The following is a 24367-nucleotide window of genomic DNA, read 5'->3' on the forward strand; positions in this document are numbered from 1 at the left end:
GGGTGGTACAACAGCCAGACTCCACTTCCTGCCAGAGCCATGATCTGCTCCCTGAACAACAGATCTTGACTACCATAATCTGGGGAGGGGGATGGAGTGCATGCCTGTGACCTGGCCCCTGTTGCCCCCACCCCAACACAGGTAGCCCCAATACAGCATGGCTGCAGAGCATGTACACACACACACTTAATAAAGCATTAGGAAGAAAGAGCAAGAGAAAACTGATCGTTCATAAGGTGAACACCTAAGACTGTCCCACTAAATGATAGCTGCAATTATATGCTACAAGCAATTTGTGTTTACTGTAGCACAGACTGGTCTTTTTTGCAGTGGATTGAAAAGGAGGCTAGCACATACCATGTAGAGCAATGTAGCTGATCCTGAAAGGCAGCATACATTTGCCTACGCCCCTAACCTTTAGGTTGTTTGTTTGACAGCTGGGAGATTGTTAAACTTAAATGACTAAGTGGGAAGAGTGAACTCAAGTGCAAACAGACTAAGCAAAAATGTTTCATCAGGTTTTTATTTCAAGCAAAAAGGCAAGTTTTCTACACATTGGTAACAAGGACACTCGCAGAGTCAGTTTTGATGTCGTTTTAGCCTAGAGTAAAATTCTACAGTTGATTTTAAATTCTTAATACATACAGAGCATCATTATAATATTAGAGAAAAATATCCTATTGTAACTGCTGTTTTGACTTTAATAGAAGAGACAGCCTGCTGCAAAATTACTTAAGGCCAACATGCAAAAATAATTACTGTAATTTGTAGTCAGATGTAAGTGATTTAATTCTATAATGGAATCACCTTTAAAATATTTGAAAGGCAGATGCTCCTAACTAGTGAAAGGCTGTCACTTCTTGTTACAGGCAGCCTCTCACTTCACTCAGAGATTTTTCATCCAGGAAAAATGTATACCAGCCGTGACCAATAATTCCCAGGGAACTTGTACGTGCCTACGTGTATACGTGCGTATAGACATTCATTTCATAAGGTGTGTAGCCACTCACTATTTTGAGCCAATATTTTGGATGCTCAATCCGTTCCAAAGGATGTTAAAATTCCATTCAACTAGAGCACTCATTTACACAGCTAAGCATGAAGAGCTCTTTCAAGGATACAATGTAGATTTACAATTGTTGCAAGGGTATGAAAATACAGAGAGGAATGGATAGGCTGCTGCTGGCAGGGGAGGGGGAGAGGGTGGAATTGCAGATCTGTTTGAAGGGAGACCCAGCTATGCAGCCATAAGTACGGGTTGTAATCTGGCACCCTCCAGGGACTGGAGACACATCTCAAGTTTGCTGTCATGTTCACTATGTTGCACACTGGCATAGCCAAAAATCACTGTTATTACTTCATCTCACAGTCAGTCACTGCAGTGCACATGCATCTTGGAAATCTCAGCTTTTAAAACAAAAGCATTATTTTTCTAAAAGGGACAAAATATTGTGAAACATGCAGTTGACACATACCAAGATCTTCAAGTAAATCAGCTCTATTGTCGAGATTATGATGCCACTGTTCACCACTTGGTGAAAGCAAGCAGCAAGGCAGAGGTCCTCGACTTCTATAAGCTAAGAAAGTTAGTAGGAGAAGCATTGGGGTCTCAGAGCTTCAGTGAGATGGGAGTCCAAGATGGGCAGTTGTTCCTCAAGAAGATGATCCTCCAAGCTCAAAGGGAGTCAGTCCCAATGTGCACCAAGAGGGACAGGAGTGCTAAGAAGCCCCCATGGCTTGGTAAATGCATCCAGGGATGCCTGAGGGCAAAAAAAGGAGGCATATAAACATTGGAAGCAAGGAAAATTACACCTCCGTTGCTCAGGACTGCAGGGAGGCTGTTAGGAAGGCCAAGGCAGAGATGGAGCTAGGGCTAGTGACCAGAATTAAGGATAATAAAAAGTACTTTTTCAAATACATAGGAAGTAAGAAGGCACCGGGTAATGTGGGGCCCCTATAAGATAGGCTTGGCAATCTAGTGATTGTGGCAAACGAAAAAGCCGGCCTCTTTAATGAATTCTTTGCCTCCATATTCCTGAACAGGGCCTACATGTTCCCCACTAGAACTGCGGACGGATGCAGGGAGAAGCACCGCCATGCCTAGGGTCAGGGATGACCTAGCTAGGGAACTTTTGGAGGGGCTGGATGTAAATCAGTAGGTCCAGATGCTCTTCACCCAAGGGTGCTGAGGGAATTGATGGGGGTCATAGCAGGGCCCCTGACACGGCTCTATGAGCGCTCCTGGGGCACTGGCCAGGTATCAGAGGATTGGAAAAGGGCCAGCGTGGTCCCCATTTACAAGAAGGGGAGAATGGAAGACCCCGGCAATTATAGGCCAGTCAGCCTTACCTCGGTCCTTGGGAAGACCTTTGAGAAAATTATCAAGGAGCACATCACCAAGGGCCCAGCAGGGGAGATAATGCTCAGGGACAACCAACGTGGGTTCACTGAGGACAAGTCCTGCTCGACTAACCTGGTTTCTTTTTATGATCAGGTCACAAAGTCCCTAGACAAGGGTGTCGAGGTGGATGTAGTTTTCCTGGACTCTAAAAAGACCTTTGACATGGTTTCCCACCACATTCTCTAAAAAAAAAAAAAACACCTTGGTGACTGTGGCATTGATGCCTACACAGTCAGATGGGTGGCAAATTGGCTAGAATGGATGCACCCAAAGAGTGGTGGTGGACAGGCTGTTTTTGACCTGGAGGGATGTAGGCAGTGGAGTTCCCCAGGGCCCAGTCCTGGGGCTTGTACTGTTCAACATCTTTATCAGCGATCTGGATGGAGGTGTGGAATGCATGCTGTCCAAATTCGCTGACAACACCAAGTTGTGGGGTGAGGAGGGCATGCTGGAGGGGAGGGACAGAATCCAGCTAGATCTAGACAAATTACAGAGGTGGGCAGATGAGAATAGGATGGAATTCAATGCAGACAAGTGCAAGGTACTGCCTCTAGGGAACAGGAACCAACAACACACTTGTAGGCTGGGAAACACCTTTCTTGTCAACACGGTGGCAGAAAGGGATCTTGGAGTCATTGTTGACTCCAGCAGGGATATAAGCCACCAATGTGAGGAAGCGGTCAGTAAGGCTAACTGCACCTTGTCGTGCATCTATAGATGCATCACAAGCTGGTATAGGGAGGTGATCCTTCCCCTCTATGCGGCATTGGTCATGCCACAGTTGGAGTACTGCATCCAGTTCTGGGTGCTGCACTTCAAGAGGGATGTGGCTAGCATTGAGAGAGTCCAGAGGAGGGCCACTCTCATGGTCAAGGGGCAGTGGGGAAGGCCCTACAAAGAGAGGCTAAAGGGCCTGAATCTACTCAGCCTCCACAAGAGAAGCCTGAGAGGGGATCAGGTGGCTGTTTACAAACTCACCGGGGGGACCAGTGGGAATTGAGGGAGGCTCTGTTCCCCCGGGCACCACCTGGAGTTACTAGGAATAACAGCCACAAATGGTTAGAGAGAAGGTTCAGGCTGGACATCAGGAGACATTACTTTACATTTAGGGCTGCCAGGCTCTGGAATGGGCTCCCAAGTGAGGTGGTACTCTCTCCTACCTTGGGGGTCTTCAAGAGGAGGCTGGACAGATATTTGGCTGGGGTGATATGATCCCAGCACCCATTCCTGCCTGAGGCAGGGGGTTGGACTTGATGATCTGTTTAGGTCCCTTCTGACCCCAAGTACTATGATACTTCACTCTTTCCTCTACAGCAAGAACAGTCAAAGCACCTTTGCATTACTAAGGTATTAGTTAACAGAAATTGGAGGACATTTTTTAATACAAGAGCTCAAAAAGATTATTCAGCAATTTTTCTCATTTAGTATTTATTCTTTGCATGCAGAGAAAAATATTAATGAAGTAACCCCAAGGATTTAACTAAAGATACACATGGAGGGAGGGGGGATGAAATGGACTCAAGACATAATGGACCATGAAAGCACAGTATTTTTTGAAGAAAGATTTAATGTTTAAACATGGTTTGATTTGGTTGGGTTCATAAAATCAGAATTTCCTAGTGCAAATAAGCAGTGCACAAAAGAGTTAATTCAACAAATATGAAACAGGATTACCAGTTTGTTAGGGATAAAAAATGCGGGAGGAAGAAATGCTTTAAATACATCAACTATTAGAGGTACACTAATACACTGGCGCCATATTAAATAGGCACCAACATAGGGAACATTGACAGTATTGGAAACCAGCTTTTTTTTTTTTTTTTTTTTTTTTTACCTGATGTGGCTGACAACGTGGCCGATAAATGCCCTGTGCATGTGTGCAGCTGCAGCGTGCATGCAGCCAGGAGCTCAGCCCAGCAGCTTGGAGAGCAGCATCTGCTTGGCAAGTCTGTTGTGGGGGAAGGAAGGAGGCATGGTGTGGGGGACAGATAGAGGTCCCCACAGTGAGGGAGGCACTGGGACAGGGGCAGGCACTGCTCAGCTGAGGCAGAGCGGGGTACAGGACAGAGCCACAAACGACTCATCCAGGGGACAGCTCCTACCCTGCACACACCCCAGGAGGGCATGGGGCAGTGCGTGCCCCTGGATCTGCATGCAGAGCAGGGCAGGCTGTGTCAGGCTCTTCCTGGTGGCGGTGCTGGGCCAGGCTGTGCTGGGAATGGAGGTTCAGGGGAGCTACAGTGAATTTTGGGGTGGCTTTAGCCCACCCATAGCTCCCCTCCCAGAATCACCACTGCTTGCCCTGAGTGCAGCCTGGCCCAGCCCCCACCGGGAAGAGCCCAGCATTGCCCTGGCCCCAGCCTACAGCAGCAGCCAACCCTGCCCCACGTGCACATCCAGGGCACACGCCCTCATGCCCTCCCAGGGTGTGTGCAGGGCAGGAGCCGCTCTCCCCTGTACTCCCCAGATAAGCTGCTCGTGGCTCTGTCCTGCACCCTGCTCTGCCCCAGCTGAGCAGTGCCTGCCCCTGCCCCACTCCCTCCCTCACCAAGGGGGCCTCCATCCACCTCCCCCGCATGCCCCTTCCCTCCTCCCACCCCTTCCCCCACACCATACTTACCGGCCCAATGCTGGTCTCCAAGATGCCCAGCTGCATATCAGAATTGGATCAGTATCAGCCAATATGGCTCCTTAAAAATCAGCTATCGGTATCAGCCCCAAAAATCTCTAGCAGTGCACCCCTATCAAATACAGATATTGATTTTCTTTAAATGGATGCTTTTACAGGTTAAGTGCTGGGGAAACAAAACAAGCAGATGAATCACCCTCCACAAAACCCTCAATTGCTCATGAGAATTCCAAAAGTTACTTCTTACTCTGTTCATGGGGAAAGTTACATCTCTTCATTTCACAACTACTAAAGATTCTGTTACATGAAACCAAGAATTTCCAAAACTTATTTAACAAAACAAAAACATGTAAGCCAGTCAAAATTGAATTGTATTTATTTCTTACTTCAAGCACACTTTTCTTAAGGTTTAGAGGTATTTAGCCTACTTCCTTCCTTTTACAAGATTTAAAGAAGATTCATAGAGCAGGTATTTGAATGCTTACGATTCCTTTTTCTGTTAAAAAGTAGCAAGTTACCCCAATCCAACAAGTATAGACAAATAAAGTACTAAGAGTTAGAAATTTTGATGAGGCTCTTAAAACTTCTAAGATTTTTTGACAGTTATATTAATTGGTTACCATGGAAGGGAATCCAGATAACTTCTTGGCAACTGACACTGCTAAAGGGCATATTGGTGAAAGCTTTCCATTATGAGTCAGTTTCCTGAGTTGCACAGTAATTTCACAAAATACAAAGCTAACAGTTGCTAATGTTTTATAAAATCTAAACATATTAGTAACTAAGAATTCAAATCTCTATGGAATATTTTAGAAAATGAACAAAGCCACTAGAAACAAGAACAATGCAAAAAGCACTAATTAATTTTAAAATGCCTTTCCTCCCCCCCTTCCAAATAGTATGTCACAAGATGCATCACAGTAAGTTATCTGAAAATAAATATTGGGTATTAGGTGACTTGCTCTAAAGGACTCGCTGTTGCTTAAATACTCTAGTTAGTTTCTATTTTAAAGCAACTACTATATCTTATTAAAGCACTGATGTAGAAAATTTTACTAGTCTTTTTTAGCCCAAGCCAAAAATCACAGAATAGTTTATTTATTGCTATCACTCAATATTTAATGTATATTATAATATATATAATATTACCAAAAAAAAAAACCTCAAACTGCATTCCAATGCCATCTTCCATCTCACTTTACCAGGTATGTTTAAAAGAAAAAAAAAAGAATGTCACACTACTAGTCAGCTACTCTATTTTCTTATGCATCACATGCTCCCAAATAAGACACCTTGTTTTTGAAGGGCAGAATATAGGAAAGAAAATTCTTTCCAGACTCCTGGTTAAGTGTGTGGCAGGGTAAGGCCTCCTATAAACAGGATAAAAACAGACTTTGATCTGGGGACAAAGCCTTTTATTCCAGGACCCTACAAATAGGCAAGCCGACTGTCCCACGTCAAGTACCTGTGTAGTACTGAGAAAATCCTTTCTACCCCCACTAGACAAGTGGAGCCAATTTGAGTTAATTGCCATTCAAACTGTGCGTGCAAATGACCATCATGTGCCTGTTTTGATACGAGTCAAAGCCCAGGACAATAGGCATTTATACACGTGCTCCAAAAGGCAGGGACGGGGGAGGTGTTTTAGTAAGACCGGCTCCAAGAACCCTTCTAATTAAAAAAGTGCCCAGAGCATTACATGAATCAGCATTCCTGCACTGAAAAAATGGAGTCAGAAGTGCTTTAACTGAAGTGCCCCCACTGCCATTTTTCAGCACAAGGATGCCGATACATGTGACACTAGTTACAACACATGCAGGTAACATACAACAGCTCTCTTCCCCTGAGCCAGCTCAATTGTTCCTTCAGGCACGTGCCACAGTGCTTAGCCAATAAATTAGATGCGAGAGGGTTAACACGGAACTTGGTCCCTTCTGCCTATTGGGGCCAGAAACAAGTTCAAGCCATCTTGGCAGTATTAGAGAACAGTATCTGCAAAGTTAAAAAAAAAAAAAAGTTCCCTGCTTATGATGCACCCCAATTGGGGTAGAGGGTTTGAATAGTAAGCAAGTAAAGGCAGTATTACTGAGAGGAGGACAGAGTATTCATTGAATGAATTTCTGTATGAAGAGTTAAAATAAATGGTTACTTCTTCATACAAGGAATCTAAACAATAATATAATATCCTACCCTGTGGCTGTTTTCTTCAGAATACTATTTTTAATAAGTCTAAAAAGAAAGATATCTGAGATTGCACTAAAATCAAGAACTAAACACCCGCATGTCTTTTGCTTAAGTAAGCATACTCGGAACAAAAGAACTTCCTTACTCACCCCCTGCCAAAAAGCAGGGTGGAAGTGGGGGGATGGGGGAAGGGGGGAGAAGAAAGGAGGGCAAATGCTTTTTTCTTTTAATACCTTGTAAAGCATTAGAGTGGGGGGTAGGAATTTAGGACAGATGCTCAAAGTGAGTAGTACAGGAGAAATAAAGATTCATCACTTTGTATAAGTGTAGGTCTGGTCTGCCCTTGATCTGACTCATAAGAGTGATAACATTAGTTCCTATAGGAACTATGTTGTAAACTGCAATATTGTTCTCCTTCCCAGGTATATTTACTCTTCCACCAAGCACCCTACTTCAAAATTGTAAAATGTCCCATAGATCAGAATAACTTCCCCTGGTATTTCTCCCTAGCATCCTCTTTTGTAAAACATAGTACACAATTTTCACCCACTTCTGAAGTGCTGAAATATGTGAGTGAGTGCTGGATCCTGCAAGTGAATCTTGGCAGGTATACTTCCATATTGGCACAGAAACTCACTGAAGCAGACAGGCTTCACTGGGCTTGGGGCTCTGCACTTATATTGCTTCCTAATAACATAAATTAAAAATATATTGAATCACTAGACATCAGAATGAAGCAGAAGAGAAAATAATGATAGAGAAAGCATGGCTGGAGTGTTGTAGCTGTGATGGTCCAACAAATGTCGAGAGGCAAGTTGTTTTTGTGATATCTTTTATTAGATCAACTATATATCTGGGAGAACTGGTGGAGATGCTTTTCAGAACAAGGTACTCCTCCTCAGGGGAACTGAAAACACATGATTTTTAACTGCTCTGCACATATTAAGAGCTAAAGTAGTATAACTTCTGTAGTATGGATACTTATACACCATATTTACCTGAATCCACAATGACCCTGAATGCAACGACCCACCCAATAATTAGATTCTATACAAGGAAAATGTATACAGTTGTTATAATTTTCAACATATACAACCTAATTACTGGAGGGTTGTCTTAATTTTACCAGCTCTCCACCATTGTAGCAGGGGAAGCGGTCACAGGGGCCAGTAAGGTGGCAGGTAGTGGGGAGGCAGTAGATGGGCAGGCAATGGAGGGCTTAAGCAGCTTGACCCCTGCCACTTACTACCCTACACCTTGCCCCCTGCTTCCTGTCTGCCTCCATGACTTACTTGTCCCCCTGTAGCTATCTCCCTCCCACCCTATCACCATCAGCTGCAGCCCTCCCTTCCCCTCCCCGTCACTTACCATTGCTCTAGTTTCACCTCCAGCTTGAGGCACAGAGCCTGCCAGGGGCAGGGCAGGTGGAAAATGAATGAGAGGAAAAGTAAGATGCAGCAGGTGGGCAGGGAGCCTAAGGCTGTAGCGGGGAGGGGGTAGAAGCAGTAAGGGGGCAAGCACCAGCTGTAGGTGGAGCTCCAGCCCCATCTCAGAGCCAGAACAGCTGCTTCCCCACCCCACCCCCACCAATATCTGAATTAGGAAGAAGGGGCTTCCCTCCCCTCCATGTTAAAATGGGGGAGACCAACCCCCCCTCCCTTGTCTTGGATTAGAGTAAATACATTATTGATATACTGGACTTGAGGAAGGGCACCTGATGCCCAACAGTAGGGCTGTACGAGCTTCAGTCCCCGATTCAATTCAACAGAGATTCACAGCCCGATTTAGTTGCTGAAAATTGAATCAGAGGACCCTTTAATCTGTCTGAATCAAATTGGAACCCTCCAAATTGATTTGGGGAGATTTGGAAATATTTGGAGATCTGGACATAGACACAGCTTTAAATGTTTTTTCTACATACCTCTAGGTAGCAGGGGCTCACGAATGCTGCGATGCTGGGGCACGTGGAGTGTCGCACAGAAGCAAGGGGGGCTCCCTAGCACACTCAGCAGCAGACCTGGAAGTGGACAAGAAGCACTTCTGATCCACTTCCAGGTCTGCCAGGGAGTGCGCGCCGGGGGGGGGAGGCCCCCCCCTCTGGCTCACTGACTGGTGCCTCCAAAATTGCCAAGCCAGGGGGGCACAGCCCCCCCATGTACTCCCCTGCAGACCTGGAAGTGAACCGGAATACTTCCGGTCCACTTCTGGGTTTGCTGCCAAGCACATGGAGGGCCCTTCACACTCCTGTGGGATGCTCCATCTGCCCCAGCACTGCAGCAATAGTAAGCCGCACCTGCTACTTCAAGGAATGTAGAAAGAACTTTTAAAGCTGTGTCTATGTCCAAATTGCTGATTCTCCAAATCAGCATCGATTCTTCAGATTCGGATTCAGCTGAACTGAATCTAGTACAGCAATCCGAATCAACGCATCAAATCATTGTCTCCGATTCGGGCCGAATCTGAATTGAATAGGGCCCACTTTGCACACACCTACCCGACAGCTCTCCCAACTATAGAGTTAGTCCGTTACAAATATGGGCGGGGGGGGAAAAAAACAGCTTTGCTTCTCAGAGAAAGTATAAAAACAAAACAACTGCAGCATACACCACTGCATACACATTTAAAGGATTTTTTTCTACCTATTCATTTAAATGCCATGTCAAACTCCAGAATGTATATAAACCTCCCTATATATAAAGTGTAGTAGAGTGTATCTCAACATATCCAAGCTGTTTACTATCTAGGGCATGCCACTGCTCATCTTGCATGCACTGACATTTTTGTAAGGAGGCAGAGGGTTTTTACTCTTGTAGGTTGGGCTGTGTATATAGACTTGTTTTCAAGATAATTTTTAAAAAACTTATTGATTTGCTTTTGTTTCAAAATGGCTGGAAATGGTGTAGTTTCCCGATTTAAAGCAGGCCGTAGGAGCAAGCGTTATTTATTTGCTCCAATAATGGAGCAAGTCACTAGCTCTTTGAAGATTGCTTTACCATAAAATAAGTCTGCCTCATAGGCAAGCACAAAAGGCTTTAAAACATGAGAGGTTTAAAATACTGTAAAGGCGGTACTCATTTTGTTTAAAAGTACATAGTAGGAGTGCCCAACAATTTGTTTGGTTTAAGGGTGAACTTTGTTCTCATCCTGTGCTGAATGTTTGCATTTTCCACAGTTTTCCAATAAGCTTATCTGATGGGGAGGCCCAGTGGCACTTCAGATACCAACCAATTCAGAGAGGTATAATAATGACAGGAAAACCAATCAGAATTAAAGGCACCTTTTTTCAAATTAACTAGAGTCCTTTGTATGGTGTTGCAAAAAGCAGAAATGGAGCATGGGTGCTGGCAATTCTAACATGTTATCCAACATCTTCACTGTTAGAAGAGTGAGGCAGTGGAACAGACTGCCTAGGGAAGCTAGGGAATCTCCTTCGGAGGTGTTCAGAAGAGATTGGATAGCGCTGTCAGGGATTTTTTATCTAAGAGTAGCTATGCCCATGCTCAACTAAGGGTATTTCCCATGCTTCTGGGTTTAGTGGTTGCTGCATTTGGCTGATGAGGACTTACACCCCGCATCCCCCTCCCACCCCTCCTGTTGTTACATGTGTCAGGGGTTTTCTTTCACCTTTGTCAGAAGCCCCAAGTGTTGGCTGCAGCCAAGGCTGGGGATTCTGACTGGGGTGTACCAATGCTTCTGCTGGGACTAAAACCAGGATGTTCCTGGCTAGAGGGTCTTGCTCAGGTCAGACCAATAATCATGTTTGAAGTCAAGAAGATGCTTACCCCACGGCCAGATTAATACAGGCTATGGAGAAGTTTTCCCTTCCTCTGTAGTCTGGGACATGGTCCTCTTCCTTGCATCTCTTGAACATATTTTAACAATCCTTGCAGAAGCATGATATTGTTCACCATTGTCCCCCCCGGATATACCTGTGGCAGATTAGGGTGCTATGCTTTGTGGCTGTGTGGCAGAGTTGCTTGTGTAGTTTTAGTAATAGGTTACACAATGATTTGGGCTAGATTGAATAGGGATGATCCTTCCTTAGCCAAGGGTTGTACCACATGACTTCTAGAGGTCCATTCTAGCCCTACTCTTATGATTTCTACAAACAGGCCCCCTTTCATTAAACATGCTGCAGCTGTCCTTAACTACCAATACTATGTTCAATGTCTTCAAATGCTCTGGGGTGTTTTTAAACAGGAACCATATACGTCCCTTAAGAATAAATACCAAGTAGCTGAAACTGTAAAAAAAAAAATTGTAATCTTCTTTCTAAGCTTCAGTAAAGAATACATTTTCTTAAAAACATTCTCAAACAAATAACTTTAAGATTTTTAAGTTCTTAAAGTGTAAGAATTTTCTTATTTAAAGAAAGATAAAAGCTAAATGTACAGTATAACAAAACCACCAACACATACTCTTCCACTACGGGTTTTTTTATGCTGAACCAACTAAATGAAAGGGTACCTTGTTTTTTCAATGCAACATGCACATTATTTTCTTCCATGGTTCAGAGGCAGACAAGATGGCATTCTCTCCAAAAAAACAGAATTCTTTCCGTCTCGGCCGGGCTGAGCCGACTCGAGGTGATTCAGAAATTACTCGTTCGTCAGGGCGGGCTGGTGAATGGAGAGGCAGATGATGTTTAATGGTTGTAAAAAACTTTACTTACGTCGCGGGTGGCTGCGACGGAAACGGTTTGGTCGTCTGGACAACAATGTGAGTTGCTCCAGCTGGCGAGGCCAATGCCAGTAAATCTGTCCGTGACTCAAGCCAGCAGGAAAAGGGTACGTCTGGGACTGCGTTCGCCAACGGGAAGAGGGATCGATAGGTGATCAGTCTATCAATCAGCTAGCTGCAAGTCAGATCTCTAAGAGACACTCTGCAGCGTGCTCAAAGCTCTTCGACTTGGGCGGAAGTCACGCTAGTTTTTAAACGGCCAGCAAGCCAATTACCGGCCGCCACGTGTGAATAATTTAGCACTAGCCAATAGCGGGACACATTTACATCCGAATGGCGGGAACTCTTTGCACTGTGCATTTCTGTGCTGCAAAGAGAAATGCATCCTGCAAAGACAGCTGCAAATTGGCGGGAACTCTCTCCTGCACGCGGGCTCTCTATGCAGCAAAAACCCTCACTGTGCAAGAGGCTCTCATGTGTCAATAAAATTCCATAGTGCCGAGGCACCAAACTCACTGGGTTACGACACTTTCAAGCCAAAAAACAAAACAACCCCCCCAATAATTCATAAATACAGGGCTTTGTTATACCACAAATAGCTGTACTGAACAAACCTCAAAAGCATCTGGCTTTATTTTTTGTGGGAAAGCATTCGCTTGTTTGCACTGCCCTATGCTTTAATAGGGAGAGACCTGTTACTAAGTTTAAAAATTTTATACCAAAAATTGTTGCTGTCTTGTATGTTGTATTCACTCACGACTGGATTACGGACTCACAGTGGCAGCACTCTAATGAAATACTTGCATAAAATATGTATAAGCTATTTACAGCACAGTAATAGACTTGCTTAGAATAGTGTTCTTCTATGATAAACTGCTAAATATTAGCAAAAGCAGAAACCTTAAACTGCTGGCTCTATCAGTACAATGCAGTGGCTCTCAACCTTGTTAGACTCAAGACGCCCCTGGATAGATATGAAGAAAATGCCAGCTCTTTGTTTTATTACCTTTCTGTAGTCAAAAAACAAATAAACTATGTTTCTGTTGTAAAAGCTCAAGAAAGACCACACTGGGGCAGAATGTTTTTAACACTGCAGATTCCCATTTAAAATCTCTAGGTTTATCTTGTGAACCATGTTGGCACACCAACCAGTGCTTACATTGTGTGGCACCCTGCACCCTCCCTGAAAGGATCAAACCACCCTGGTTGAGAATCACTGCTAGAGTGGCAACAATCCTTAGAGAATCTAGCCTATCAACCTGTTTGGAAACGAGGAAAACATTGTGCTCCATATGCATTGTACTAAAAACCCAAAGACACTCACCTGTTCAGTATCTAGGAATAAAAGAACTTCACATCTTCTCACATGAGAGATGGTTATTTTTTTCCCAGATGCACAATACGCAATTCATAAATTCATGCACTTAACTGGCTGCTGCAGCTCTGTAGAGCTTCTGCCACTTAATTCAAAGTTGTAGACATCCCACAAGAAGCTTAGCACGGTCTAAATTAGTCACACCTCCGTATCTGGACACACACACACACACACACACACACACACACACACACACACACACACCCCTTTAGGTATTCCCCACCAATTCTTCAAGCTAAGTTTTCAGTCCCTATCTTCCAGGATGACCCCACTGTATCCAAAGTATCCTCCTCAATCTTGTGCATCACACCACCTTTCTCTCAAGTCTTCCTATTTCAAAATATACCAGCAGCAGCCTCTCCATTCCTCAATTTTTGAAAGTTAAGTATTAAAGACAGAGCTAGATGAAAAACAAGCAACCTCATGATTGTTGCAATGGAAGGCAACAAAAATGGTTAGGAGACTGCTGCACATGACTTCTGAGGAGAGGCTGAAGGAACTGGGCTTATTTAAGTCTAGAAAAGAAAAGACTGGGAGGGGCTTTAATAGCAGCTTTCAGCTACCTGAAGGGTGGTTCCAAAGAGGATGGAGCTAGTCTGTGCTAAGGGGCAGTAGATGACAGTAAAAGGAGCAATGGTCTCAAGTTGCAGCAAGGGAAGTTGAGGGTGGATATCAGGAAACACTTTCTCACTAGGAGGGTAGTAAAGTATGGGAGCAAGTTACCCAAAGAGCTTGTGCAATCTCCTTCCTTGGAGGTTTTTAAGACCAGGCTAGACAAAGCCTTGGCTGGGATGATCTAGTTGGGGGTGGTCCTGCTTTGAGCAGAGGTTGGACTAGATGACCTGAGGTCCTTTCCAACCCTAATTTTCTACGATTTGTTTGTATGAAGCTTTCCTGTCCCTGTGTCTAGACAGGACCCTACAGCTGGTGCTTAAACACTGTAACAGCCTCTTGACAAATAAGGAAATGATATTATTGCTTAAGAAGTTTATTTCACAGCATGAAACAGCGATCAACAAGCAGGATGTCATTTGTAGTTAGGAAGCAAAAAACAAAACAAAAAAAAAAAAACTTTAAATGATAACAAAAAATATGCTTTATTTCAGATTTTTAGCATCAGTCAGATTATAGGAAGACATGCCAAAAAAGCTCTAAATCCTTTAAATTCTGTCACCAGTAATCAGAACGTTGAAGGGGAACTCTTAGCCCTACTTAAATCAATGACAACGCTGTGTTTTAAAATACAATTATTGGAGGCAATCTACACAATATCTACCCACCTCCTCCCCTCAGGGAAGGAATTGATTATTCAGCAAGTAACAACTCAGGGCAGGTAGCATTTGCACTGAACTGTGTCTTGATGACCTATTCCCAGATAAAGGCCTGATGTGGCAGTTCTTTTCCTTTCATGCCAATTGGGAAGGGGCTACATGACAAAAAAGCTTTTTAGTATTAATTATGCCAGAAAACTGGTCCCACCCAGGAGAGAAGCTTTTAATTTTTAGGGAACTTTAAAAATCCTTTCTAACTGCAGTAGGTATGAGAAGAAAGTAAGTTTTCTATGAAGACCCAGATACAGCTCATTATTTCAAATGAAGTTGAAAGTAAAAACAAACAAACATAGCCCTTTCTTTGTTCAGGAAACATCCTTTTAAGTTCAGGTAAAATACTGATTAGCAGAGATGTTAACATATCATCATCAAAACCCATCTTCTTTATAAACAAGTCTGTTCCCTTTTCTATTTTGATTAAGATGGTTTCTCATCCTTTTCTATTTATTTCCAGATCAAGACTACTTTGAGCTTTGAATGATCTGAAAGAGCAATTACATAGATACAAAGCAGCACCTCTTTCAAGTTTCAGCATCAGTTATGCCACCACATTGCTTTAGTCTTTTGGAAGTAGGAAAAAAATACCAAAGCCAAAACAAACAAGCAAGGGAAAAAATAATATGTAAATTTAGGGGAAGTAAAAGTTAATTTGAATGCTTCCTTGAAGCGGTCTTATTTAATTACCATCAGTTAAATTAACCATGGGGAAGGATTATAGCAGTAAGGTTTGGTAGTTCCATCAGTCTTGTTTTAAAAAGATCAGTGCACTTGCTGTTTCACAAATGGAATCTGCATAAGCAAAGCCTCTACATGGAAATTTTTCCTTTCTAAATTTGTTGGTGCCAACAGAGGAAATAATGATTAAGCCAAGCAACAGCAAACAGAGCCAATGAGGCAAAGAAAAAAACAAAAAAAAAAAGCAAAAAAGGAAGTTATTAGTTTAGAAAGAGGCAATAAAAAAAAAAACAAAAAACAAAAACAAGAAGTGTTCCATCCTAGAAGGAAATACATGACAGATTTTACTGTAGTCATACAGAGGGAAATCTACTTCTACCCTTTCTATTGGAGCTAAAATCATATTTCACTAAGCAACCCAAGCATGTGAAACACTATGGGCATGTACAGACATTATGCTTAGTCTAAGTCAGGGGTCTCCAACCTTTTTAAGTAGATCACTTTTGGCATTTAAAAGCAACCTGAGATCTATTGTGTGCAGCCACCACTCCTCCCCTCCCCCACCCAGCAGGTAAGTCAGGGGGTGGGGAAAGGGGGGAGGGCAGATCAAGGCAGAGGGAGAAAAAATGATTTGGGGGTGTGCCTCCTCAGCAGGAGTCCCACCCAGCCAGGGCTCCATTCAATTTACCTCTGCTCCTGCCTCTGTGGCATGGTCCCCCCACTGTGGAGGCCTCAATCTAGCCCTGCCCCTTCCCTCCTCTACGGATCGACTTTCTGAACTGCGGTGAGCACGTGCATGTGGGCACTCAGCCCTGCCACCCCAGCCTCGGATAGACTCCAAGAGGCCCTGAGATCTACTGGTGCACTAAGATCCACTGGTTGGTGACCACTGGTCCAAGTAAATGTAAATCCATCTAAACCTGTAACCATACAGAATTTGGCACACAGCTGGGTCTAAAACGGTGCAAGCAATTTAAGAGTGATCTGGTGCGAGGTACACAATTGAGATTGATTTAAATTAGACTGAGGTATCAAACTTCTGTACTGTGCCCCTATATTGATAAGAATTCAAAGGCTTGTAGTCTCATTTAAAGTTAAGTAATCCATCTAACCATCCTTAGAATATGATGGAAGACAAAAACATTCTGAAGAACAGAGCATCTACTATCACTCACATTTAAAATTAGGTAAATCTGCATTTTAATAATTCCATCACCTTAGGTGACAATTCTGCAAAAAAGGCCTGCTGTACTCTAGAAAGTTTTGTCAGTATGAGTTGACTTCTGTCAACATGACTTTGTAGGCATCCACACACAAATTAGCAGTAAGCCAAAAGAACTCCAGGTTTGTGCCTCAAGTATCGTGTTTATAAACATACCATGCTTATTTAAATCTGTAAGTTTACATTTGTTGCAAGAATCACTGAGTGAACCTTCAGACAAAGTTCAAACTGAGACCTTTATCCTCCTCCCTGAAGTACTAAAATGAATTGTTATATTATTGTTTTTATAATCCATGTGCTAAAGATGCAATTACACAGACCACATGACCACAGCAGGGTGAGGCAGCCCAACACCAAAAGGTGATTTCAGTCAGTTTCCATTCTGTTATCTTTAATCAGGGTGAGAAAGAGATCACCAAGCGTGTATACTAATGGCAGTCTGTCCCTTCCCTATAGACAGGGTTGACAGCATTGCCTGTTAGGTGTTCTTCAATACTACAATAAGACCGTGTGTTTGCAGTCATTGAAATTTTTGCCAAGTTTCAAATTGCAGTCAAAATTGTTACTTCTGAGTACCTGGCCTTAGACTAGGACTCTTTTTGAAAGTTCTCAGCCAAAACAGCTAATCCATTTCCAAGAATGAGGTGGGCTGGGGAGGGGTGTGATGTGTGTGTGTGTGTGTGGGGGGGGGGGGGGGGGGGGAGGGAGGGTGTAAAGAGGTGAAAAGATGTTTCACTTTTGAACATAGACAAATTCTTCTGGTCTTTTTCTAGAAGGCTCTAGTATCCATTATGCTTTTGGGCAAGAACTCAAGTTTGCAAGGATGCAAATATTGTATTTAAATGTTAGCACCCAAGACCTACTAAGGATTTTACCTTCACCTCGCAGACAATTACAGCTCCTAGATGGGACAAAACTGTGCACAAACTCCCAACACAGCAAGAAAACGTGCAATGACTATTGTGGCATTTGCTAACATCCCTTGGGATCCATTGTTTGTCTACTGAATGTCACAGTAAAGGAAGTGAACTTTGTGCAGAATGAAAAGTTAATATTCTTGTTTTTAGCTGCTAGATTATGCTAGCTTTTGCTTAGATTTGGATGGAAATCACAACCTGTTTCCCCCACTGCAACTGTGTTATGTTGAAATGTGGGAAATCCTGATGATGGATAAACTGTCCCATCAAGTTAGATTCAGATAAAAAAAGAAGGATATTTAGAAATGTGAATTCCATTCCTGACCTGATCTGTGTAAAGCAAATTCACCAGCCAGTAAGCCAGAGTCTCTAGTCAGATTCCTTGAATACTACTGAAAGTTATATCTACATATAGCCTCATATTAGGAGTAGAGGTGATCATTTATAAGACTCATCATATATTATTTTCTTTGCAAAGATGTATTAACTTTAACTCACAGAAACAAAACTCTAACAAGAACTGCATCATTGCCTGAAATAAAAACTGTGCTAGAAAATAGTTGAAAGCACAAAATCAAACATGCAGAAAAGCCAGAATTAAAACTGCCCGTAAAAATCACATACAATTTACACACATGCAAAATATGAATGTATAAGGGGGCTAAATTAAAGTTGCCACATTCAACTTAAAGCTGGTATTTCCAAGCTTTTGCAACTGTAAGTGGGGTGTCATTTAAAATCACAATTGTTGTAATATCTATATGTATGATGTACATATGTAGATATGTAATATCTGTAAGTTTGGATAAATGAAAGATATTAACCATGAAAAATGGTATAGGGAAAGGGAATTACAAGTGAAAGATTACAATTTATTAAAATCTGAAGTATATTATACTCCAGAAGTACTCCAAAATAAACACTAGCAACAAAATCCTTCTTTTTATAGTAAATGAAAGATCTCTCCCATGTGTAAGCATTAAGACTACTTGTCACTTCATTCTTAAGCACATTGTAGAGTATTTTTAATGTTACATATTTCCTCACCCGGATTTAGATATTTACCAGCAAGTATTTTAGTAAAAGTCTTGATAAAAAAGTATCTACAAATATCCAGGAGGACATCTTCAGAAAGGAAAATCTTAAAGTACTAGAAGTTATCCTGGTGTCTGCATAACAAAAATACTTTCCCTCTATTTGCAAACCAGATCTTCCTTGTAATCATTGTACAAGCTGTTTTTCAATCTAGTCCTAGAACTCCCAAGTACTTTAGTCAAATCACAGTTGTGTCAGCTAGAAAAACATTTTGGGCTTCCATTGTAAGCCACTGCAAACAGAGGCCAAGTCTATAGCAATGTATTCGTTTTACAACAAAGAAATGACTGTGCTGAATAAACATTTTTCAATATCCTGAACTTCTACTTTAAACATTTCCTACTTTCACATGAAACTGCTTGCAAAATTAGGACTTTAATCAGTCCTATAATGCAATTTAGAAAGATAATTTCTGAAAATAAATCTGGTTGGATCTGTTCTGCTTATAATACCTACACAATCTTCCTATGACAGTCAAACATGTTTATTTTTAGGAAACTGATTTTTTCTGTAAATCTGTTTGAAGAATAAATCTGGAGGAAGAAGTGCTAGTCACCTGTAAAATTGTTTTACAGTTTTGTAAAACAAGACTGTTCTTGAAAAAATGTATTTTCCAAGATACAGAGCAGTAAGGCATCTGATTTTAATTCAAGGTCAGTGGCAGCCAAGCACCCAATTCCCCTATAATAACTAAAATGTCACCAAACATTGGGTAAACACAATAAAAGACTGCTCAGGAGACAATGCGATCAATTTATGTCAGATTTACACAATATTTTGGGAAAAGAGGTTGTATTCCTAAATATTATACAAGCTTCTCTACATATCTTGAAGTGATACAAAGTTAACCATTTTCAGTACATGCCTACCAGCTGTGAAAGGAAGGGTAACTTTAGTTCTCACATTAGCAGCAAAAGTTAATATAACAAAGGTAATTCTGAAAAGAAATTAAATTCAGCAAAATATCAAAGTCCTACTGTTCACCTGTGTACTTAAAATGTCTCTTTACACATATATTGCTACATGTCAAACCCTTCCTTTTATTGAGGGCATTTGTTAAACTCACACCCCTGGGAATCAAGTAATTAATTCCGGAGACAATAGCAGTGACACTCCCTAATTTGGCATTGAAGGATCTCTGCAGAAGAATTCTATACCTTCCTGTACAAGTGCAGCAGTATTTCTGTGACAAACTGCAGGACAGTTCTCAACTGGGCTGCAGGACAGAGTTGCTCTCTTCTGCTGTAACACTCCTTGCTGGGTACAGTTTTTGCACAATTAATACACAATAAGTACACTACACTGAAGTAGTTAATTTTTTTTGGTTCCAATCTTGGAATGCAAGACAGCAGATCCCTCCTCCCCACTACAGATCCTACTGACATTGCTCAGTAAGAGTTAACTGTCTACATCACACCATAGAATCAGGACCCAAGAACTTCTGATTGTGTACACAGAGGATATCATTTATACATGCAAAATTAAGTACATGTATTTTCAAAATCAGGGCCTCCCTTCCACATCACATAAGGTAAGGAGGGAAGGAAAGGATGAAGTTTGTAGCAATATACCACATGCACCTGCCTGACTGCGATCTATTTTCTTTAAAATAAGGGATCATCCAGATGATATATAAAAACTAGAGAAAATGACTCTGTAGCAGTAATATCTATAGAATAACAGCAAGAGGAAGTTAGTGCCTAAATTAGGCCACCCTATTAATGAAGCAAAACCATTCAGAAGCATGTTAGAACTAGAATGAAAACATTGCACTGTACCCCCACAACCTCGTCTCTTTTCTCCCCCCTACCTCCTCCCAGGTCCCAAAACCCAACCTGGATCCATGCTTCAAACAGAGTACAAGCGCATTATTCAACACCCCATTTAGAGGCAGGTGCCCTCCTTGACTACTTCAATTCACAGAATCAAAGGCAGGTAAATTTAGTAGAATCCATTAGCTAACAACAATTATGATGAAGGAATTGATAGCAATGGATTTTTAAAACTCATTTCTATCTGTCCTCAAGAAATATGGAAGTTTTGCATTAAGTGGTAATGATACTAAGTGACTGTGAAAGGCACAAAGTGGACAAATACAATAGGCCTGGGTGCTTTATTTTCTCCCAAGTAGTTGTGGAGTAAGGCTGGCTGCCAAAATGTAAGAATTTGTAACAGTCGACGCTAGAATGTCAACACAGTTTTTAGGGGGGAAAAAAATAGTCTGTCCTGTGCATCATCACCAGCAAATCAAAATTCTGCAATCAGAAGTGAGCTGACGGTTCATTTAAACCAGAGATGGTTATCCAAGTCAGGTAGAAGGCAGGGTAGATTTTCACCTTGCAGACTAACCAAATTTTGTTGTGTGTGCATGCATGCACACATACACACACTGCTTAGTTTTACAAGGTGCAAATCTACCCTGCCTTCTGGTTCAGTTCAAGACAGAAGAAACCCAGCTGTGTCAACAATCGTTTTTGTTAACCTGCCAGAGCAAATGCAATGTCATCTGTCAGTAAAGTAAATGATTCACATGTGTACAGGAAACAGAAAGCAATTTTTCTATGAGCACTTATGTTAAATATTTTATTGCAATCTGCAAGATCAATATACATAAAGATAAAATGGAGTAAAGCATCAAATGGAATAAGACATGAAGAGCACCATGCAGATTGCATAAACTAAGAGTGGGCAATTCTCTGGTTATAACTACTTTACACTAACTAAGGTGTAAAAACATATCTTGCCCCTGTACACCGTACTTGCCCAAATCCAACTAGACTATAACACAGAAAATATATAATTTCTAATAATTTTCCACGTAGAATCTTATTATTGGAGAGTCATCTTAAATTCATCCCCTGAACCACTGGAAGGAAGAGGGCAGTAGGCAGAGTAGTTTTGGGTACAAGCAGCAGTGGTAGAAGTCAAGCAGCTTGACCCCTGCCACCTGTTCTCCCCCCCCCCACACACTTTCTCCCCCCACCCCACAGCCTTGAGCCCCCAACCCCTTTTCTCCCCAACCTCTGCTTCCTCCTTTACTTCCCCCCCACAGCATATACCCTCTTCCCCCCAACACCCACAGCCTTTTCACCCCACCTTCACAACAGCCTCTGCTTTTCTCCTGAACCCTCTACCCCACCCCCCTCTATTTCTCCTCTGCCTCTTCTTCATTGCCCTCACACCTTCTGGTCCCCCACCTGCCCCTCTTACCTGTCCTCACTCCAGCTTGGGGCCCAGAGCACAGCTCCAGCCTGGTCCCATAGCCAGCAATGCTGCTACAAGGCTGGGCCATGCTCCATGCCCCAGGATGGAGTGGGGATGAACCTTTGCTCCAGTGCCAGCAGGTTAAGTAGGGGGCAGAGGGGCAGGACATGGGGAAATGGAGCCAATGCTGCAGGGGGTACAGAAGTGGTACACAGGAAAGATGGGGAGAAAGGGCAGGGAACCCAAAGCTGCAGGGGAGCACTGAAGGGGAGGAGGCAGGGGGTGCAGAGGAGGCTCCAGCCCTCACCTGGGTTAAGGGCTAGGGCTGAAGCTGCAGTAATGGCTTGCCCACCCCCCTGCTTTGTACTTAATTCCAAAAGAAGGGGCTTCTCCCCATATTAAATAGGTGAGAAAAAACTTATCTTGGCAATGAATGAATACAATATGCAACAGCCAAACTATTTCTGTTCCACTCCTATAAAACAAACTGCATTAGGAATTTCACTCATTGAAGAGGCAAGGATTTTTTTTGTGGTATCATTTATTGGACCAGTTATACAGTCGGGAGAGGTGGTAGATAAGCTTTCTGGCACAATGTGAGGAAGGGCACCGTGTGCCTGAAAGTCTGTCTAACCTCTCCCCCAATTGTACAACTAGTCCAATAAAAGACATAAACGAACAAAAAAAAGTCCTTGCCTTGTATTTCCTGGACTACCACCATGACAAAAAATACACTTCAAACCCTAATGCTAGTAGAGAAAGACAAGTCAGAATTAATTTGTACACAGCCTTTACTTTAGCTTCTTAGCATTTCTTGAATGATAGTGGGTTTTTAACTAGCGCGGTGGAGGCATTCATTTCCTTGCCTTTTTCTCTGCAATAATACTTCTGCAGAAGATTGCCATTTTTCACTCTTAACACCTCTTGCTGGTACGTATGAAGGCAAGGAGACGAAAAGCTCGCCTGATTGACTAAATACAAAAAATGCTTTGTCCTGGGAGCCTTTTAAGTCAATTTAGAAACATCTTCCTCCCCACCCCCCCAACAGAAAGAGGCCAGGCCCTTAGAGCCACACAACTACCCTCCTATTTATTCAGCTAGTTTCCTTCTTACTAATCAAGTCGCCAGAAACCAGTGGGAGAGAGCAGAGGGCAAATTATGGCTCTACTGTATAGGCAGAGCCTAGGCAAGTCTTTCTGGATCCTCTCCCAAGCTGGGGCAGCCCAGAGACTACTGCGCTCTGGCAGAAAGGCAATAATAAGCAGGGTTTGAATTATGGAGGCGCTCAGGGGAGAGACAAGATTTAACACCCCACCCCCAAGATTTGACCATCATAACTTGTGGGGTCTCTGATTTTATTAGGATATTGTGATGGTGCAGCTCACTGGTTTTTTGCAGTCTCCCCCAAGAGTCAAGGTGTAATTCAAGCCCTGCAAGTAAGAGTTGCCGGGAAGGCTGCTGCTGCCGCCAACGGCAGCGCCTGAAGAGCGGCCCGGGAAGGGGCCCGGTTCCTCGGACCCGCCGCAGCCAGGTCGGCGTGGAGGGGCCGGGGCCGCCCACAACAGGAGAGAGCGGTGCAGGGGGAGGGAGGGCTGCGCGCAGGAAAGGCGGCCGGGCTGGCGGACCCCCCCGGCCCGTGCCGAGGGCAGCCCGGGGAGCGGGGACGAGATCCCCGGGTGGACAAGCCGGCGGGGTCTCTCGATGCGGGGGGAGCAAGAGAGGACCGCCGGGGGCACGTACCGGGACGACTCCCCGCTGAAGCTGCCACCGTCCAGCAGGCGCACCTTGCAGAAGAGGATGCCGTTGACGAAGGGCACGGAGGACAGCTCGTCCAGTTCCAGCTCCACGCGGAATTTGAACTTCTTCTTCTTCATCATCATCATCATGGAGGGGGAGGAAACGGAGCGGGGCCCGGGCCGGCCCGGCTCCTAACGGCGCCTTCCGCCAGCCCCGGCAGTTTATACGGCAGCCGCCTCCGCCTCCCTTTCAAACCGCCCCGCCTGCGCTCCCCCCACCCCGCGCCTGCAGGGCACCGCCCGGACGGGGCGGGGGCGGGGGCGGGGGCGGGGCCGGGCTCCCAGTGGGCTGCGCCGCCGCGCGGCTGCCCCCAGCGGGCCTTGGCGGCAGCACAGCACACGCCGCGGGAGGCCGGAGGGAGGCGGCGACAGCTGCCTGGGAGCGGAGCCCTGCACCCCCTGAGGGGCTTCCCGCGCCCCTGCCCCCGCTCCTCCGGCGTTTTGGCGGGGGGATGGGGGGCAGAGCCTGCGTACCTCGGTCCCTGACGCCCTCGCTCTGTGGGCTGCAACGTGGGCGCCTGGGGTTTCAAAGACAACACAAGTGGGTGCCACTTCTCACAAGGCAGCCGGGCTCTCTCCACCCTCTCTGCTGCCATCCCCAACGGGGATGTACAAAACATCTTTCCGAGGCTAGCCTGTGCACTTGGCTTCATCAATCTACTGGAAACAACCAGAAATCCTGGATTAAATATAGGCAGACAGGGTTCTTTGGGTGAATCCTTTAGTAGACCAACTTGAAGAGTTGGGGGGAAATTTTTTTCTTAGCAAGCTTTCCGGTTTAAAAACCCTTCATCAGGCTGAGGAAGCACCTGCAGTTGGTGTGCGCTCTTCCTGCATGGAAGGAATAGTCAAGAAGCC

At 43.8% G+C, this 24367-nt stretch overlaps 1 protein-coding gene and 1 long non-coding RNA gene across 4 annotated transcripts in view; both read right to left on the reverse strand.

Annotated features, from left to right (window-relative positions):
* The window catches only part of EEIG2 (EEIG family member 2), a 59852-nt gene extending 36129 nt beyond the window's left edge, over positions 1–23723 (reverse strand). For 2 of the 3 annotated variants that reach the window (XR_002087651.2, XM_006270420.4), the window contains exon 1: positions 23454–23717. Coding sequence is in view for 2 of the 3 variants with exons in the window: in XM_006270420.4 (XP_006270482.3) it covers positions 23454–23599 (146 nt within the window). In the remaining variant the exon portion in view is untranslated. Of the gene's footprint in view, positions 1–23453 lie in introns of all 3 variants that reach the window. The other variant, XM_059728446.1, reaches the window with a different exon arrangement.
* LOC132250825 (uncharacterized) lies at positions 506–4876 on the reverse strand. Its single transcript, XR_009462468.1, has 2 exons — positions 4236–4876; positions 506–1760 (listed from the first exon to the last, which is right to left on the reverse strand). It is a non-coding gene; the product is annotated as an uncharacterized LOC132250825 (long non-coding RNA).
* Positions 23724–24367: the final 644 nt, after the last annotated feature.

This window comes from Alligator mississippiensis, chromosome 5, assembly GCF_030867095.1.
Source record: "Alligator mississippiensis isolate rAllMis1 chromosome 5, rAllMis1, whole genome shotgun sequence".
Taxonomy (NCBI): domain Eukaryota; kingdom Metazoa; phylum Chordata; order Crocodylia; family Alligatoridae; genus Alligator; species Alligator mississippiensis.